The sequence below is a fragment of the Zonotrichia albicollis genome, chromosome 2, assembly GCF_047830755.1.
Source record: "Zonotrichia albicollis isolate bZonAlb1 chromosome 2, bZonAlb1.hap1, whole genome shotgun sequence".
Lineage (NCBI taxonomy): Eukaryota > Metazoa > Chordata > Aves > Passeriformes > Passerellidae > Zonotrichia > Zonotrichia albicollis.
Window position 1 is genome coordinate 46,637,760 of NC_133820.1, and position 20,897 is coordinate 46,658,656.

General features: G+C 39.7%; 1 protein-coding gene across 32 annotated transcripts in view; it reads left to right on the forward strand.

The window, feature by feature from the left end:
* Window positions 1–20,897, forward strand: part of DLG2 (discs large MAGUK scaffold protein 2) — a 993,421-nt gene that overhangs the window by 363,483 nt on the left and 609,041 nt on the right. For 3 of the 32 annotated variants that reach the window (XM_074535062.1, XM_074535070.1, XM_074535077.1), the window contains exon 1: window positions 7,072–7,392. The exons of the other annotated variants lie outside the window; for them this stretch is intronic. In XM_074535062.1, the coding sequence (XP_074391163.1) occupies window positions 7,291–7,392 (102 nt within the window). In that variant the 5' untranslated portion in view covers window positions 7,072–7,290. Of the gene's footprint in view, window positions 1–7,071; window positions 7,393–20,897 lie in introns of those variants that run through there. 32 annotated transcript variants of the gene reach the window in all.

A 20,897-nucleotide genomic window follows, 5' to 3' on the forward strand; every position in this document is an offset into this window, starting at 1 on the left:
AGTGAGTCTCAGGGAAAAATGAAAGGCTGTTGCAAAGCTAATGTAAAAAGCTTGGACCCTATTTAGAGAAATACTGTAAGCAAGAGATAGGAGGAATTTTTCTGCAGGGCAGTGTCACCATTGGGATGCTCACTTTGAGAGGGACAGGGAGATTTTAGGGGAAAACACCAAGGGCATTAGGGGTTTTACAGTGTATGAGCTATGGTGAAGTTTGAAAGAATTAAGTAGAACAAGTTGAGATAATCAGTGATCATGTTCAAATATATGGAAGCTGTTTTATAAGAATGACTGAGATCTATTAAGCTACAACTCTTCATAACAGAAAAGAGACCAGCTAGAGAGGATGTACAACTCGTTTATAAAGTCATGAGTGACATGGAAAGGACGAATAGAAGTTAGTTGTTCCTTGTTCCTTCCATTGCAACATTTTGAGAAAGCTGGTCAAGATATCAGGGCCAAGATTCAGAATAAACAAAAAAGATAGAATTGGAAGGCCAGAAAAAACTTCTCATCAATGGAAGTAGAATGGATTCAGGGGGAGGCAGGAAAACAAATGGAAAATTCCTACCAATTCCTACTGCTTCTTACTGAGGGAGTCCTGCTTGCACTCAGGACGTGCGTGCAGAGCTTGTGACCACAAGGAGAGGTCTGTGGCCAAGCTGACGCCTCCACTCAATGCATAAGGCAAAGATGTGTGAGGTGCAATAACTTCAGTATGCACTGACAAGCAGAGCTGGCCAGTTTATGAGAGCAACAGGGTATCAACACAAAATTCCCTGTAGACTACCCCCTCTTTTGTCCCAGCAGCCTGGGTAAATAGTGCAGCTCTTAGTCCTTGGTGAGTTCTAGCATGTGGTTACTAAACTCATCATTTCAAACTCTTTTAGGTGCATGTGTATTACACTATAAAAACCTGAAGGAATCAGTAGGCCTACATAGTGGCCTACATAGTGACATTAAAGTAAGGCATGTATTTTCTAAATATTCTGTGTACATGTTTCCACTCTGTGCCAGCAGGATCAGGCCTTTATTTCTCTTTAATTTGTCACAGAAAACCTTAAAAATGCTAATACAAGATATAAATAGGAATCTTCAGATAAGTGGAGCTGTTTTATATCTGTTGAGGACTGTCAGCAATATGCTTGCTTTTCTCTTTCAAGCTGATATTTAATTAGAGTATTTTTCTCCCCTCTCTCATATTTTTGTTTTAAATTTATACCTGGCTGGAGAAGTTCGTTAAAAAAATTATATGCAGTTGGTGACTTTGTAAATGATTTAACAGATCAAAATTATTTTCATAAATAATTCAGACAATTTTTCACTAGTTACAAATGTAGAACTATGCAGGGAATGTGGCTCTTTATAATGTGTAAACACTTATGAACGCAAGTACTTTCTGTAAGAGCATTCCCATTAACCTAAAAATCAGTGTTATAGGATGGCATACTTAGAGATATGGGCATTTAATTGGATGGCATTAATTCCATCTTCAGGTGGGGACATTGAGTCATGTTTTCCAGGCTGCCTACCACATGTGAATTCTTGATGCATAGGTTTTTTCCGGAGCATCCAGTCTATCCTCTGCCTCTATGCTCAGATTTCAAGGTGCTTGAGGAGAACTTTCTATCCCCATGTCCCTGTCATCTCTAGGTGAAATGAACCAGCAGGGTCTGCTGTTGGCAGGAACCAACTGGTAGCTCATCCTTGTCTCCATACAGTGATTTGTGAAAATGAGATCAGTTGTCACAAGCCACTGTGTGAGATGGAGCAGATGCTGCTCATGACAGTGGAATAGGTGGGTCCCAATGACATCTCACAGGAGGGGCAAATCTGTTTCTACGCAGCTGTCCCTGGAGTTCTCTGTTCCATCTCCACCCCAGTGGCCCTATTCATCTTCTCCTCATGGTAGGACCAGCCCAGACTTTGTCTGCTCCTTGAGCCTTTGGACACACACACAAAAATGTTGCCTTTTCCCTGTTTCTAAAAGTGCACATGAAAGTTAAATCTCATATTACCCCTTGGAACCAGTTCAAACACAGTTTTGCATGAGATGTATGAAGATGACAAATTAGCAGCTCTTGAGCTGGTATCTAGTGACTGTGGGGTCTTTCCTGGGTGGACTTCAATGATGTGAGCTCACAGCCCAGAAGGTGGGACCATATCCTGGGCTGGAGTGAGGGAAGTGTGACCAGCAGGCTGAGGTAGGTGATCTCCCCAGCTACTCCACTGTGGTGAGACTCCCCCTGGAATGCTGCATCCAGCTCTGGGATTCCCAGTGAAAGAAAGGCGTGGACCCATTGGAGCAAGTGCAAAAGTGATCAGAGGGTTGGGATGTCTCTCCTATGAGGAAAGGCTGAGAGTTTGGATTGCTCAGTCTGGAGAAGAGAAGGCTCTGTGCTGCTGCTGTTCAGTACTTTGAGCCCTGTATGAAATATGAGAACAGAAATCTTGTCAGGTTCTGTTGTGATAGAACAAGGGGTAATGGTTTGCAACCAAAGGAGGCTATATGTAGACTAGATATAAGGAATTTTTGTTTTCCAATGGGGGTGGTGAAACACAGGCCCAGATTGCCCAGAGAGGTGGTAGATGTCCTGTCCGTGGAAACATCCTGGGCCAGGTTGGACATTGCTTTGAGCAACTTGACGTAGTTGAAAACATCCCTGCTTGTTGAAGGAGAGTTGAACTACATGGCCTTTAAAAGTTGCTTCCAACCCAAACCATTCTATGATTACTGTTCCAGAGGGAGATAGGTTTTCAGGCAAACTAACCCCAGGCTTCTGATACTCACCAATAGACAAAAATCAGCAAAATGAAATGGATGTCCCATTGTATACCTCAAAATGGCCAGCTCACAGAAAATGTACAATATATTGATACATCACAATATATTATAGTATGTAGCTGAGGTGCTTGAAACACCCAAAGTGGAGCCTCTCCAAAGATAGTACAGCTGTAAAGACTTTGGTTTAGACTGAGGTGTGAGACTGTTTGTTCTTAAGGAACATGTGAGACAGTTATGTGCAATCATTTCTATTTTGATTGGGGATCTTTCAAGTTTGTTTTATATTTACTTTCTCTGGTTCCCTTTGTATGTGCTGCCTGTGGTGCAACAAGCCTTTTTGCTTTTACTTTTATATGATTCTTTGAAAAGACAACTTCTCTTTAATCACTGTCAGAGACAGGTTTTGTTTTTAAGAGTCTTGATTAGTATTCAGGGACTTCAGAGAACAGCGAAGATAGTTTTGAATTCTAACATAAGATTAGAAGCAAGTTAATAATCATGTACCTTGGCCAAGGGTTTATAGATCATCATGATTTTCTCATACCTAATGGATGTTGCAAGGGTTAATGGAATTTTAAAAGGTATAGCAAAGGAACAAAAAGTTGAGTAGTGAAATCAGGCAAGGGGAAATACATAAATGTGTATTGATACAGTAACCAAAACTTAAGCCATCTTCTCAACAGAAGCAGCAGAGAATTAAGAAATCCTAAAATTAAGCATCATAAGATAGTCAAATGTTCGACAAAATTTGACAAATTTTGACAAAATTCTTTGTGACTCTCCATGTATTTTTTTTTTTGCTTATATTGGTCTTGTTTCTCACATGATACATCGGGTTCAAAGCTAAGCATTACTATTTGAAACTGCTTCAGTACAGGAGGAGATATATACACATTAAGCAAGGAAATACCATGCAAACATGAGCATAGTACTTCCTGAAATGCAACTAAGTTGCAATTTAATTCATCCATTTCCACAAAATGGTGCACTATGAAAGGCAGACAGATGTCTTTGGAAAACCTAGAGCTGAAATGTTGGCAGCTTCCAGGGGGGCTGGTAGAGCAAGAGAGGTCTTATCAGACTGGCTGTGAGCAAGTGGCTGGATCAATGCACTCAAGCCCAAAGAAGGCTGGAGGGCTCAAAAGAACTGATCCGTGGACTCTTCATAGAGTAGCACCCACAATTTGTGTTCTTCTGCATATTCCTTAGCACAAAAATGTGGACATAGATTTTCCAAGAATCCTTGCTCCTGCAGTATGACTGTGATTTAAATGCCTTTCCTGGCAAGTGGCAATATATGATAAGTGCTGTTTTAAAAAAAGAAAAGATAAAGATCTCTGAGCAAATGTTTTCTTATGACATTTTTTTGTATGTGATTTTCACTTAATGGAAATAAATGACTTGGCCAATTGCAACATGAGTTATTATTCAAATCTGTCACTGGAATAAATCTTCCTTTTCTGAGATTTTCCCAAATGACTGTGTGTCAGGTAACTGTTTTTCTCTTGAAAGCAACGATTAGCTCAAGTGTGAAGGATTGAATTTCATGCCTTGCAAAATACTTGGGTGCTTGCTGTTTGGTGCATCTTAACACTGAAATGAAATCACAGGTGAAACCTGTTCTGGTTGAAAATCTGTAGTAGTGGCAGGGGCTGGGGAAGAAATGGGAATTTTAGTGAACAGATATGTCCTCCCTTTTGTAAACATGAGCCAGCTGAATGCAGTAAGATCCGAATGGTGCAAGAGGTTAACTGGCTGATTGTCTTTCCCTTTGAGATCAGAATTTGGAACTAAATGAAGGTGATTTTAATTAGGCCATATGCATATTAATCAGAAATCACATTTGTGTGCTTGAGTTTGGTTTTCAATCAGGACATCGTGTTTAAAACATTGAAAAGTACAGATGTGATGCATCCTTCTCTTCGAAATGCTAATTATTGGTACAGATTGGGAGCTACTGATCACTGAAGTCGCTAACATGGGTGGCTATTAGAAGGGCCAAAATAGTTTAATAGCACAGATTCCAGGCATTTTATAGTAGTGTCTCCTAAAAATATTGCCATGCCACCCCCATCCCAAATTAATGCTTCTAAGGCCAGTGATGATGTAGTGTGCTCACACCTTAAGGTAGCACTGTGATTCATGTTTTAATGATAGTGGCTGCTGGCTGTAGCTATGGAATGTATTGTCATGGAAACTACGCTTTTCTATATTTACACCAGTGCTGGTTATGCGAGAGACAGTGCTTGAAAGAAAAATCTGTATAATATATAGCTTAATAACAAGATAGGCAAGCTAGGAATAAACAGATCAAAGATTGAGCAGTGTTACAGCTGCTGTTTGTCACCACAGTACTTTTCTAAACAGGCTCAGTCACTGTTGAGAGAAGTGCTGCTGCGATGTCACTTTGGGCTCCTGGGTCACACAAACTCAGGTTATGGAACAGCTGACGGAAGGGCATCCATGCAGTGAGCTCCCATGGCACACGGGCTCACGCCCAGGCTGGTCGGGAGAGAAGTGTCAGCTGAGTGAATTGAGGACAATGGTTTGTAAGAGCTTGTTATTTGCAAAAAAGAGATCTTCAGAAATGGAGCTGGGTTGTAACTCTGACTGTGGAACAGCTCTATCTGCCACTTCCATCTAGAAACTGCTGTAATTTTACTGAGCTTGGGCTCTTGTGAGTGCTAAATTCAAAAATAGAGAGTGAGACACAATTATCAGAAAACATTATTCCAAGCTGGAATTTAACTGCACACCAAAATTGGATAAAATAAAGTTATTGTATGGTGCAACAGTAGGAACAAAGATGAGGAAATTGGTTGTTTTGTGGCTTTGAACTTTGCAAAGCAAGGGTAAATTATCCTGATGAAATTCTACTTAAAGTACAGGTATATGCATACACGCACATGCATGTATCTATACTTATTTAAATACTAAATAAAATCTTAGTAGAACAGGTTGCCTAAGTTAGGGTCTGCCATCTCAGGCAGCTTTATAAAAAAAATCCTGTGCTATTCATGCTCTTGTACTGCTTGATCTGGCTTCACACCGGGACCTCCATTTGCCATTTTCTCTGTTCTGTTGTATAACAAATTTCTACTCCGGGTTTGTTACAGAAAACTGTTTCAGTTGTGACTTAAGAACTCACTTGCAATTGCCAGGGAGACAAGCTGCTCTCATTTCTTTAGAAAGAGTTTCTAATTTGATGGGCAGAGCTTAGTGAGTCACAGAAAAGCAGGGTCAGGGCACTGTGGAACAACTGCTTGGTTTACTCTGCTATCAGCTGTGAAATCATTAAGGACATCACTTTACTTTCCATATCACGGCCTTTTCATTTTGTATTTGTGTCTGCCAGGACCAAACCTAAACCTGGAGGATACATTAATCCAACTTTTGATATAAATAATCCTCTTAAAAAGCACAGCTAGTGATTTGTTCATCCAAGTGCTTTATTATGCATTTTCAGCTGGTGTTGCTTTAACTGAAGGAGCAGTGACAGCTGTAACAGAATCCAAACGAGTATTATGCTCCCAAACTACTTCTTTAATTATTGCTTTTCTGGTTTACAGCAAGATGTTTGCAGGTTGCAGGATAGCAGTACTAGCTGGAGACAGTTACATTGCCTCCAAAGCAGAGTTGAAAGAGGCTTGACTTTTTAGCTTCATGCTGGTGCATTTTCCGTGTAACTTCATATCTTTATTCAGTGTCTCCTGCAATCCTTCAACCTGTCTATTTGTAAATTTGTGCCTGGAGAAAGCTCCCATGTGGCAAGCCAGGATTGGATAAATGTTGCTTGTATTTCTCTTATTACAAACTCCCAGCATCTGTGATTTTCAGCTCTGAGTACAGTTTGTTTCCTGCTGAGATTCGTCTATTTGGGGAAAGCAAAGGTCATCGCTTCTCTGGAGTTGCGACTGATTTGATTCTTTTTCACGGGGAGGCGCTGGGAAGGGAATCCTTACTGGAATGCATATTGATAAAGGCTGAGGATCCTGGCTTCTTAGATAAGTCATTTTTTTTTCTCTTCTCTCCACACTATGACTATGTATTGCAGCAACTCACTGGCTTTTTACCAAATCAGGAGCTGCAGTATTTTTCTTCCGATGGAATAATTTCAGCCCACTTCAGCTAGCATGACAATCTTATGTGATTGTTATGAGTAGGCGTTTACATCCTTTTACATGCTAATACTGCCACACCTGCTAGTCCCCCTCATTTCCATTTCTCTTTTTTTTTTCTTTTTTTTCTTTTTTTTTTTTTTTTCCCCGATGTAAAAACTAATTTCCCAGAGGAAGGGAAATCCTGAGATCCGTGATCGTTGTTGCATCGTTGATTCACCAACAAAGAAGGGGATGGCTGAATGGGACCCAGGTAGAGATTCAAGCAGGCTGCTTCTGACCAGCAAGAGGAAAGCTAGCTGTTGAGCAGCATATGTTGCCACTCCATGTACTGTGTTAGCTACTTGTTTTCAGCCTTCAGTAGGCTGCCACTACTGCAGCACTAAAGGAATGTGCCCTATTGTTAAAAATCCTGACTGCTTTACACCAATGATTTGCCACTGCAAAGTTGCATGCACCAACAACACTTTATCGTTGATGTTTGGATGCAAGGTAGGATGTGGTTAATGTATTTAAATGCATGCTGTAACTCCTTTGAATATCTGTGCTGTTTAATTTCATGTCTGACTAGAGATTTCAGTGCAAATTGCGATCTGTTGGCTATAAATTAGGGCTTACTGCCGGCATGCTTTAAACGTTAGAGAAAAAAAAATCAGAAGTAAAGCTTTCTTATTTCCCAGGGTTGTACCAGCAGAGATTTACACGGGAGAATTACGGATTATGAAGCATTTGTTTTAGAGTTGATTGTATATTTAGCTAACAGTGCTAAGATTGCTAAACCACTACTCTGCTATTTGCCTGGCTTTATTGATTTGGATGTGTATACTGTTATTACAAAAACACAATCCAGCAAGACTGAATGTATTTTTTTCCATTTATATTGCTGACATGGCTTTTAACCAGAAGAGCAGTGCTGAAGTATACAACCCTGCACTTTTCTGTAAGAAAGTAAGATCCCGATCCCATTTTTAGGTCTAGAGGAATATCTTTAAGTAAGTGATTTCTTCTAGGGACTGGACAATCATTTAATTTTCCATTTAAATTTAAATCATAAGGTGGCGCAGTTAGCCAGAGAAGTTTTTTTCCTGGCTGTTTAATGCAATCCCATCCCAATTTCTTTAACAATGGTGTTGGATTGGACTCTATTTTCCCCCATATACATCCTGGATTGACGTTTGAGTATAACCAATGTTTGTTATTTTACTGAAATAATTCAGAACTCACGACATGTTTTTAAAACTTATTGTCTTTGGGGAAAAAGTTTGGTTCTTGGATCACTGGTTCAATCATAATGATTTTACAGGGGGTTACATATTTTGTCCCATTCCTTTTCCTTGCTCTGCTTAAATAGTGGATGATATTAAAACTGTTCCTCTGTGTCTAAATAGAGTAGGAAATGAGCAGTTATATTAAAAAAAAAATTAGTCTCAGTAATTACTTAAAATCATTAACTTCATACTTGAACTTTGCTAATCCTTAAAAATAGCTAAACTGCAAAAATAAAATTTTAGTTATACAGTCCACAAACTAGGGAACACAGTATGCTTTGTGAGTTCCTGTCTGACAGAGTAGCCTAAATAAAATGAAAAGACTTTATGGACTAGGTTGTAGATGACTCAATGCTTCCTAAACGTATATCAGCTAGAAGTTAATGACAGCTCATGTATTGCTTGGTGTAATACCCTAACTCAAACTTGGTTAAATTATAGTCAAATGCAAATTATTTGTGTACCTTCTGCTTTTCCTCTAACTGTGGCCTGCCTATATGTCTGGTTACTTGAGGCTTTCTTGAACTAAAGTTTCTTGTTTCTTCCCTTCTGTTTTAAATAGGCAAAAATGTGGTCTATTAGTGAAAGGGTTATAATTTAATTGCTGTGTCATGATCCCACTAGTGATATAAATATTATTAAGAGTTTGTCAGATAAGAAGCTTTTTAATTTGCATTTTTTATAAGATTTTTTTTTTTACTTTAACTTTCAAACCTTAAGTCCTCTTGCTTCCAAATGTTAAATTCTAATTCATAAAGGTGAATTGTTAGTCAGGGGAAATTAAATATAAGCCACCCTTCTACAAAGGTAGGCCAGTGGCCTAGGGACTACTATCCAATTTGTATTCCTACCTGTAAGCATGATTTTCAAAGGTTATTCTTTGATGCATTTAAGTTCTTTCAAGATTTTCAGATCCTGTTCGGAGAAAGCAAGAGAACAAAAATCATAAATTCCAAACTTTTTTTCCCCTCGTCTTTCTTTAGTGCTTCAGGCTCATTACATTAGTCACAGTCAATGTTTTATCTTCTTGTGGTGGTGTATGAACTACTTCTCAAATGAAATGTGGATTTGTGGGATAGTGATCATTTTCAGGGAGATGAGAAGTAGCTCAAGTGAACTTATTTATCTTGGGCTGGTTCAACATGTGTCCAATTAGTTCCCTTTGATACCACCATCAAGCATGCAGGAGATACACTGGTAAACGTACAGAAATCACCTCACTTCAAATATCTTTTTCTCATTTTCCTTTGTTCTGCAGCCTGTATATGAATTCATGACTTCTTTGCTCTGGACACGTATATTTCTAGATTTATGGGTGCAGATCCATTGTTAACAACCAAAGAAGTGTGAATAAGAAGTAAGACTGTTTCTTTTTAGGAGATGTTTTAGTCATATGACATGAAGTCATGGATCTAAGCATGCTCACAATATTATGACTTCTAGAATCACGTGGTTCTTTAACACAGGAAAGAGTGTAATATCCTGAAATGACACTTTATATTCTGGGTGACAGAGGGGAAAATAGGTCCTCAGAGTGTAATACCAAGATAGTGGAATAGGCATCAGAGGAATTCAAAGTAGGCAAATATCTCCTAGTGCTACAAAACTGAATCCTTTCAAACGGACAGGACAAATTGCAGTATTGCTTACACTTTTGATTTGCAGTTTTTAATTTTGTGTTACATACAGTCTTCTTTTTCCTATGGTCAGAGAAGTAAGTGAGAGAAATGTGCCACCTCAGAGCCATCACACCCATTTTATCATTTCCCCATGCTATAGTTTTACTGTCTTCTCATTCCTAGCAGGTGGTGCCAGGGAATTAGTGTGGTGGGGCAGGAAGAGGGTGCACGTCTTACCAAACCATGCGTTGCAAAGAAGGTCAGTGGAGGAGCTCTCATTGTGCCTGTGGGAAGCTTTGCTTGTCAGCTTGATTTCCAAGTGATGTCCAGTTTTGTGATCCTTGACTTTGAAACTGCAAACAATTCAGAAGAGTTTAATTTGAAAGACGGGTCAGTGCCTACTTGAATTGTCATGATTGCACTTTAACGCATTTGAAGACGTTCAGTTTCTAGTAGGGAAGTACCCATGTTCCCATCACAGCAGTGCAGAGCTGAAGCAGAAACAGGATAAGCAGTTGTGAAACAGCCCTCAGGTGCCAGGAGGTGCTGTGCAGAACTGTCTTGTTCACCATCCTGCACGGTTGGCACATGACTGCCTCTCCCCTGAGTCCTTAAGAAGCTCCACAGCTACTGGACAGATTGATGCCCACAGATTGAAGGAAGGCTTGTGTGTAAGACAGGCCCACGTTCGTGGATCTCCATTGAGAGGAGTGCATGGACAGATATCAGATTCTTACTGAAGATGCTGAAACTTAAATGCATGCTAAAACGTCAGTATATGCTTACTCACTTTGCTGGATTGTTTGTTCAGTATTGCAGAAGAGATATCTCTTGCTTCTCAATATCCTGTTCATTTTGCTCTTATTAAGAGTGCTGGGAAAGGATTTCAGGTTGACTGATATGTTTCTTAAATTATATTTCAGTCACAGTTCTGACTCTCAGATGGAAGTGTTATTCTGCCTTACCTCTTTTACTTCTTTATATTGAAAATAGATATTGAGGATATTCCAGTGACTTTTCCATTTGTTGACCTTGACCAGCTATTTTGATTAATCCTACTTTCTTTTTGATTTAGGTTTATTTTTATATCTGTCCTAGCATAATTTAATTTCTTTTTAAAGAGATAAGATATACTTACCTCTCTTCCCTGTCTCCTCTCTTTCCTCCTAGCATGTTTATTACAACCAGTCCTCCAGCAAAACAGCTGGTTTTGGAAGGGTTATTTCCTACTATTTCTCAGTTTTAGCTGAAACAGCCAAATAGTGGCATATTCCACTATCCAAGGTGAGGATGCAAGTAAACCCACTTGTTTCTTCAACTGCCAGAACTTCTATGTTTTGAAAAATTATTGGATTGCAGAAGATTTTATTATTAAGACAAACATTAAGTAGCATTACTGAATATCTTGACATTCCTATTTATTATTTTTATAATTATCAAACTGTTAGGAAACCAGTAGTTTTCTGTACTGGTATTATTAGTATTTTTAAGGAACTCTGGTGTGCCACTTAGTTCTTAATTGAGAATATTCTCTGTATTGTCATGATTTAGGTCTGGCTAGTGTAAGGAGCAGCAGTTAGAGATTCCAGGAAAGTACTTCTCCAACTAGGTATGATCCATAGCAGACCTGCTTAAGGCCTTGCATGCTTTAGCTTCTTGATGTACCCACAGAAGTGAAGTGCAACTACATAGAACACTCACTCAAATTCCAAATGATTTTTTGACAATAATCTCCCAGCCCTGCCCATGTAGCCTGTTTTTGTTTTGCATTACAGAGTAGGCTTGGGGTGTGGAAACAGGATGCCTTTTTGATGAAACTAAGCAGAAACACACCAAGTATTCTGCAAAATCTTACATGTATTCAGCTTATAAAAGCAGATTAACACTACTTCAAAGGAAAACCCAAAACACAGGTGTGATGCTGTGATTGAGCCCTTCTTATCAGCACTTCATTCTGTGAATCCATTCATGCTGCTTGCTGTTGTGTACCTGAACTCTGACTCCACTGATGTATTTAATTTCTGATTTTTTGGGGGCCAGAACTGGAGAGATGTAAAAATGCAATATATCCATGGTCATGTTGACTTCTGTGATCCATCTGTAGAGACTGGTATATTGTATAGGGTTCCAGAACCCTGTGAAAGAGTTTGTGCCTATTCATGGACAATCAGCAGAGTAAGTCAGCTGGAACATTGCTGCCACTTGCTATGCATAACATTGACAGCAGCTCTGAGAAACCTACTTCCATGAATAATTCTTGTTAGGCTACTGTGGTGTTTAACTAAAAGTGCTCAGCAATAGAAGGAGCTGCAGAAGAGATGCAGCATTGCCATTGGCAAGAGGCTCTGAGCATGATCACTTGAGTCTCAGAGGATTTGTGCATTAGTGCACAATGCTCAAGGCAGGGAGAGTTGTCTTCTCTGGCATTACATTTATGCAAGTTGGACATGGGGTGTAAACCCAAGCAAATTTACCTGGCTGTATCTTTTTACTTCTGTCAGGCATTCACTAACCCCTTGCACCTTACCACTTCTGGCTGAAGAAGTGACAGCTCTCCAGCAGTTCCCACCCATCATCAGTGTGGGAAAAGAACAACTATACATTTTACTCAAAGGCCACCAGTCCAAGATCTTCTGAGTAGCAAGTAGCAGTTTATGAGGCTGTGGGACCCTGTCAGAAACTCCTCCCAGTATTGGAAAATGTATAAAGTGGATCCTACTTTTCAGAACTTTTTGTTCCCCACCATTGAGGAGCACTGAGAGGAGCTCTGGTATCAGAGAAAACTGTGACAGTGTACATGATCCTGGGTTTCTTAACTTGAACTCAGACAGGTGCTGTAGAAATTGATATTACAGGAGACACAGGATGGCAGAAGCCCAAGGAGAGGTAGGAGGCAGCAGCAGCAGGAAGGTTCAGGTGGGGCACGTGGAAAAAATGACATGAGGCAGGTGATGGAGAGAGAGCAACTTAGGGGTAGGATAAGAAGGCAGTGGTCTGGGCAAGGGTCCTGAGGAGACAAGGTGAAAAGGAAGCTGGTGAGGTCTGGCTAGATTGTAAATGGTAAAAAAGTTGTGTTGTGAATCATCTGAAATTTTGGGTTCATGCCCTCAATCACACAGGCGTTACTGGGTCACTGGTCAGGGAATGCAAACAAGTGTTACCATTTTCTCTTATTGAAGTGAGTTCACTTGCCAGCTGTCACCCACTGGTGCGGGCCAACATCTGGGAGGGAAATGCTGAGGCGTTTCTCAAGCATCAAGATCAGGTGTTAAAAATATTTGTGTTTGTATGAGGGTACTGTGTTTCACTTTCTGCCACTGTTGTGTCCACAAGCTCCCTGTACACTGTGGCAGAAATGGGTACCTGGTGGGAGATAGCCTGAGACAATTTAAATTAAGAAAACAATGCTGAAAGTGGCTTTTTAAAATTAAGGTGTCTTGTTTTGGTTTTTAAAAGTTTTATACACTGAAAGAAAGTTCTGTTGAAGGTGAGATCCCCAATCCCTGCATCATTTTGAATCAGTGGTGTTTTTTTCCCACATTTTGCCAGAATATCTTTTTAGCTCCCCTGAACAGCTGGATGGCTCACAGTGCTTGCTGTCATAGAATCATAGGGTGGTTTGTGCTGGAGGGGACTTTAAAGTATCACCTAATTCCAGCCCCATCTTGTTGTCATGCTTCTGTCATTACAAGTCATTCTCTGGTAGTGCAGCAGTGGAGTCTGATATTCACTGCTCCAAATTACTTAAAATTCACCTGGAGCTAAAGGACACAGTGAATGCCCTCTGAACTGTACCTTTGACCATACAGCCATAGTGGGAAAAGGGTTTCTTTTTTCAGCTAGCAATAAAGAGGAGCTCAAGTACTGCAATAAAATTTACCTATGGAAAAAGCAGGGCAGGAGGAACATTAGCTAAGGGTTACTGAACACATAGAAGAAATTCAGAGTTTGCTCAGACACTTAAATTTTTTTATGTATTTTTGCTTCAAATTATACATAATAATTACATAAAATGAGGTACTTTCAAATATAAATGGCTTAGTGCTCAGCTACATGAGCTGCTTGATTTTGCAAACTAATTATTGACTAAGAGAGGGATATATATAGACATTCATCTTAGAGATGTCATAGAAGAGAATGGTGATAAAGAAGTGTTATATAAATATATTTAAGTGATAATAGCAATAGAACTGAAAACTGTCACTGAGCAGTTCTCCTGATCTTTGAAAGGTAGCTTTTATATTTCCAGTGTAGCTGTCTGAAATATTCTCATTATTAAAATGTATATATTTATTGCTTTCACTTTTCTGATTGTGCTTCCTTCAGCTTTAAGCATTTGCTATAGAATTCATAAATACGAAGGACAGGATTTCTCAAGAAAGCCTAGCTGGGGGTTGTTCTGAATGTAATGGAAACCTCAATGAGAAGATTACTGATGGGAATTCCTCTGACTCCCTCTAGAAGTTAATGATCTGTAATCCCAGGAGAGATGGCACAGAATGATCTGATTAAGTATTAAGGCAGTTTGAGCTATTCTTTTGAGTCACTTAGCTCTTGAGTGTTCTGAGAAGTAAAAGGGAAGTAAAAATCTTCACCCAACTTCAATGAAGAATTGCACCCGTTAGCTACTCAAATGATCCCCACCAAGCCAGAAAAGCAGGTTTTCTGGGAGACTGACTTTTGGTAAACAGGACAGTTTTTCATTTTTTCCTTAAACTGACATTTCAGAAACCTTGATTCTGAGAATCCTGACAGATTGTTTTGGGGAGATTTCCTTTAGGAGATGCTGACAGCTGTTCAGCGTAATTAAGATGAAACATGCTAAATATGAATGTTCAGAAAGTCATAAGGTGCTGTCAGCACCAAAGTCCACACAGTGAATCACCTGGAGGCTCTGTAGATGTGTCTGATGTGGTAAAGAGCCTGTGCCAGCACATAGTTGCCTGAGAAGGAATGTAGACACATCATTGCAGGATGTCAGCTCATCCCCTATGGAAACAGGCTTGTAACTTCAGGCCTTGGACCAGCTGCCAATATTTAGAATATACCTATATTTCTAAGACAAGGAGGACTAATGATTATACTCAAGTACTCAATTCCTGATTTTACATATTGAAAAATTGTTAGATATTTCCCTGGACTCAATTTTATGATGATCTCAAGCTCTTTCAAGACAATTTGTAGATGTAGCTTGAAGGATTGTTCACTCCAGGAATCTCTTCCAAGAGGGAGTATGGATGAGAGTGCATCAGGGGGGATTACTAGCAGCCTACAGGCAAACCTCTATCTTCAAACACCTCCCACCCCTGCCCTTTGCCTTTTGGTAATATTTGAGAGCATGAAACACATATTGTGTTCATTTATTAAAGATGCTGCTTTAGTAGCAACATGGATGTGGGCCTCTCCCAACCACTTGGCCTGAGAACCAAGGGTCATGCTGAGAAACTGGTGCATTTAGCATAGTTGATGTAGCATAAGGGCTCAATCGTGATTCCGCCACTCTGATCTTGAAAAATGTAACCAGTAGGTCAGATTTAATCTAACCATAACAGCTCTGTCAGGCTGGGTGCATCTGGACCTGTGACCACCACACATGTGCCAGTCCACCTGAAATGTACCCAGGTGTGCTGGGTTAGAGGTCTGAGCCCAAAACTGTGAGAAACGTGTGCTGAGCACAGAGACCCTGTGTCCAGCACAGAGGTGCTCCACCCTCCAATACTTCCCTTCTTAGCTACTTAACCACTTAACCTTTACCAGTCACAGCTGCTTCAAGTAGGAAGAGGAGTTTAAATTCAGAGAATTAAAATGTTTCATAGATAAAAAAGGCTTTAAATGAGTAATGCACTCTTGCCTACCACTTCGTAAGGCTTATAACAGCCCTGTGAACAGTATATTGTTAAACTGTCTTAGTCCTGGCCCTTACTCTATTTATCAGAGGTGTTGTCAGTGGCTGGCAGTGAGATGACTTGAACTTTGTACACATTCTAGGGAAATCCCAGTCTGTGTAAAGCATAGTTCCATAATAGGAGAGTCACCTCCATAAAACATTGAGAAAATAGACTGAGCCAGAGACGGTTCTGTGACCTTGATTTAGGACAGGGAATGGGAACTCCTTATTTCTATTCCTAGCTCTCGCATTGAATTCCTGTTGTGGCCTGAGGAGAATTGTGCCTTGCATCTCTTTCTAGAAAATCAAGTTGATAATACCTGCCTCAGAGGAATATTGAGAATTAATCGTTATTGTGTGTAAACAGCACTGAAGTGAAATGAACCATGTAAATACAATTGGTTTAAGGACCAACATAAAGCCATGGTTAGGCAAAGATGGGGAGGATATAAGTGAAAATGGAATTAAATTATTGAAAATCAAAGTATCCCCCTTTTTTTTTTTCCCCTGAGTCCCTCTTTCCTCACTGTTTCTTTCAGGCACACCTTGAAATGCTATTACTTATCCTTTTTTTTAGGTTCATCCATCAGGTCTGAGGTTTCACATCCCCTCTTTTTCCCGTATCAGATTGTTGTAGGTGATTGGCAATTCCCTGCAAAAGTGGATTTGAAAAGAAAGTGCTGACAGGCTCTTACCTCCACCCATCCAAGATAATGCTACTATTGTCTAATTTATTATATAAAATTGCTGAAGTGAAGAAGCGATATCCAGAGCTCTGGCTGAGTTTTTATTTTGCAAAGATTATTTAAAAATAGTCATAGGGGGATGATACACAAGAAAAGAAGCTGAAAAGCTGATGAAAGTACACCTGTTGCAAGGAGGCAAATTGGTAACTGCATCATGCAAATCTTGGGAGTGTTCAGGAATTGTGGTTAGGCTGATCGCTGGGCGGGACATTCAGCCCAGTTCAGAGGCTCTCAAACTGCACATTATATCCCAGGTTCTGCAGTCTACAATAAATTAGGCAAAGTGCTGTAGAGCTGCATGAAATTCAGGATACAACAATCTGCAGAGCTGTGAGAGAAGGTCTTTTCAGTGTTTCTGTAGTAGTGTTTTGCACTGTAGCTATAAAATATATTTTTCCTACTTTTTTCTTTCCCTTGTCTGTGCCAGTCTTTCTGCTCTGGTTCCTGGTCCTTAGCTTAAGAAAGATAATAAATTAGCTGTATAGGAACGAAACACTTGACAGCATAAGAAAGCATAGGCCATTTTTGCACTGGCAAAATTAACTGAGGACTAATATTCCATACACAGTAGTTTGGGATATAAAATAACCAGGACAATATGTTTTCATAAGATAAAGTTTGGTGATACATTTTAAAACATGTATTCCTTCCCAGAACAATTAAGAAAACTCAAGAGAGGAGGTGAGAGCAGAGGAGGGAGAAGAAGCTGACCTAGAAAATGCACTTGCGGGTCTAATTTTGTGTGTATGTACGTATTACAGAGGAGACTGTTGCACCACCTCCTCAAAAGCCCTTGTGTTTTGCACTCTTTACTATATGCATCAACCCCCACGTGAGTTCCAGACATGCAAGTCTTTAATTTTTCAGCATTAAGGGTATGTCTTTTCAGTGCTTGAAGATCACAGCCCTGTAAAGGTGTTGGAAGTGAGGAGACAGAGAGGGACTAGAGGCTAGATGAGAGAAACTTTCAGAGGATTGCAAGATCTGGTTATGAAGCGAGAGGTTTTGTATTGGAAGTGTTTTTGTTGCAGAGCCTTCAGGCTTGCTTCCTCTTGTCAGGTACAGCTGCAGGGACCGGGGAGCAACATCTTCATCACAGAACTGGGACTTGAACCTCAGGATATTGCTCCTTGTGTTGGACACAGCTTCCTAAAAGAGAGGTTTGATTTGCTGTCTACAATTGCCTAATCTCAGTGGATCTGATGTATAAATCTCTTACTGATACTAGATTGCACCACTTTTTGCATTAGCAACTTTCCCTTGCAATTGGAATGAAAACTCACTCCAATTGTGTGCTGAGCCAGAGAAATGGAGATGCTCTCAAACTAATCCACATTCTGCATGCAAACACTAGCTATTTCTTGACTGTTTTTATTCACCAGGAGGGCCAGCATAGGGCTCCATGAGTTAATAAAGTTTCTGTTATTAGATGAGAATTAGTTGTCCTGTAGTCTGATGAGTTTTCTTCTACTGTCTTCAGTTATTCATAAAATAAAGGAGTGCAGATATGAATGGGTCATCTCACATCATAAGAACACATCAAAGTAATCACAGAATCTTAGAAATGTTGATTGGAAAGAACCTCTGTAAATGACCTCATCCAAACTCACTGAAAGCAGGAGAAATGAGAGGTGATTTAGCATGCAGCCAGACACCTCTCTTTGCAGAATAAATGGCTTGGGTTTTAAGTAATGCAAGGTGAAATACCACTGCAGCTAAAACATAAGGAAATCTGGGAAGCATAAACCAGAGTTTAAAACTAGGGAAAGGAAGTTGGCAGTTCTGAATGTTGCTCCCTGTTCTTCCATTGATCTAAACATATGTAGGAAGTTGATTTGCCCCCTGCTGATTAAGGCTGGGAGTGTTGCCTGGGACCAGGATGGTAGGGGCTTTTGTCTCCTTTTATGCCTCCATTTATGAGTTCAGGAAGAGTTTGTGAGACTCTAAGGTCAAGATCCTTGCGGTAATTAGGAACCAGCCCCCTTGCCTTTTGACAGGAATTAAGTACCTCCTAAGGATCTGCCCATGCAGCATTTCTTTTTCTCCAGTGCTTCCTTTATTCAGCCTATGCCTTATTTCCTCCTTTGCTTGACTTCTCCAATATGCATATTTGCCTTCTCTGCTGTTCCTGGCTCTTACTTAAAATTCACTGTTAGACCCCAGGTCAGTTGATGTGATTGGTTTGGGTCGGGAAGTTAGGAGGGCACTCCCGGAGAGAATCACAGACAGGAATAAGGATATGTGTCCATAACCTGTCATACATATGGACATACAAACAAGCAGGTCACTGAGCTCTGCCCTTACCTGGTAGATTAGTAATACTCCCACTCTTAATTCTGAAACTTTGGTGACTCTAGGCCTTGGATGATGGTGGGTGGGTGGGAGAAGCGGAATGTCTGTTTAAGGCTGTAAACTGCATTTGAAAGTGTCAAAAATGTTTGTGATGCACAGTCTATTTGCCTTATATAGAAAATTCATGTTGTCACATCCCTGAAAGTTCTTATGCAAGATTAAGAAGTCAAATGGATCTTTGAATGCTGCAGTAAATAACAACATGACTTGTTGTCAAAACTCTAATAAGTTAAATATAGCTGATGTATTTTAAGCATTTCTTTATTAAGAGGGCTTTAACTCCTTGAATTAATTGCAACTAAAATTAAAATAAGGCAAGAAAAGGGAGCAGATTCTGCTTTTATTTTCCTGCATAATTTATTCCTCTAGTTAGATGATGAGAAGCTGATGCAGAGACACAGACTGATATTGTGCTGTAGTGAAATACCTCCATTTTAGTAATTCCAGATTTGGCTAAACCTTGTAAATGACTGATTTAAACACTAAGGCACAGCACTTAATAAGACTCTATTCCTTTGTGGAGTTTAGCTGCAGAAATTATGGTTAGGACTTTTTATTGAGTTGCTTTTCTCAGACCTCAGTCAGACTTGGCATCTAAAGAAATTTGGTTATTTCATCTGAACATATTGATGTCTTTTGAAATGGCACAAAGCCCCATCTTCTCTTGCTTTCCTATCATAAAATAGCTCCACAAAGCATCAAATAAGTATTAAGTATAACACTACATGTGCCCCCCAGTATCTGTTGGATTTTAGTTTAATTTAGGGCACAAAATTTACCAAACAGAACTACTGCTGCCATGAATTAGGTAGCTCTTTTGAGTACGAGTCACAGTTTGCAAAACTGATAAATGAGAGTAAACACAGCATTTCATCAGTGTTCCTTAGCTATTATATGGTTATCTTCTGCGTGTGAATAAAAGGTCTGATAATCTTCATTCACCAGCTGCAAAGCAAAATTCGTTTTCCTGTTGTGACTAATGTGGAAGGGTTTCTTTTCATTCAGAAAGACTGGCATGGACTGCAAAGAATAAGAAAATAATGAAGCTGTTGCAGGACAAAAGAGAAGGTGCTGAGAACTGGAAAGAGCTGAATGTTTTTTGAACTTGTAACTCTTCAAATTACATTTTCTCTGTGTGAACTTTTTAAAATGAAGTGAATTTCTCCTGTTTATAACAGTGTGCTTGAACCTGTGGTGTGCAACTAGAATAATTCTATTCCTGACACAGGATTATATAATGATGTTTAAAGTTGCGGTCCCATTCCCAAAAGAAAAAGACCTTATAGGTTCATATTTATGGTTTAACAGGTGAGATCCCAAAAGAAGAGCAAAGCACTTTATTTTTTTTATGTGTTTTCTCTAATGCTAAAAATATGAACTATAATTAAATGCTCTAAATATGATCAGAGACGCCTGAGATCGACAGCTTTTTTGTTTGAAACAACGACCCTCCAGGTAGTGGTGACCTTCTGGCAGTGTTTGCTATCAACTACAGCTGTTTTCATCCCCTCTTTGGCTGTAGACACCCCTCTCTGCTTGCCTGCAGAGATCGTACAAACAACCATTTAGCAGCTTGCTCTGAGCTAGCGCTTGACCCCTAAGGAGGGTGCAGACTGCTTATAGACACATGGACTTGCTGCTATTCCCTGCTCCAAAGTGCACTGTCGTGCTCAGCTGCTGTCTGCACAGGTCAGGTTCAGGTACAATCCCACAATGGAAAACACACTGCAGAACAGATGCACTTTGGCAAGTGGAAAAAGCTCTGAATTATTTTAAGGAGCTCTGTAACTTGCTATATATTTTTTTGTTCTAAATATCTGCATTTAAAAAAATCCTTTGGAAGTCTATTGAGAACTTCTAGTCACTGGGCTTAAGGAAAAATTATATCAAGCTGTTTGATATTTGTACTGGGAATGCCTCTGGAAATGCCCATCTCTGTCATATACATTGTGTGGGTCAAAATAAGGGAAGAACTGGGAGCTTGTCCCATGGGTCTTGGTGACAATTCTTTCCTTCTTGCTTCTTATATCAATGCAGATAAGCATTGAAGAGAGATCTCTGTTTAGGTTACCCAGCTATTTCAATCTACAAGTCCTGGTCTTTTGAGACTTTAGGAACAAAGCCA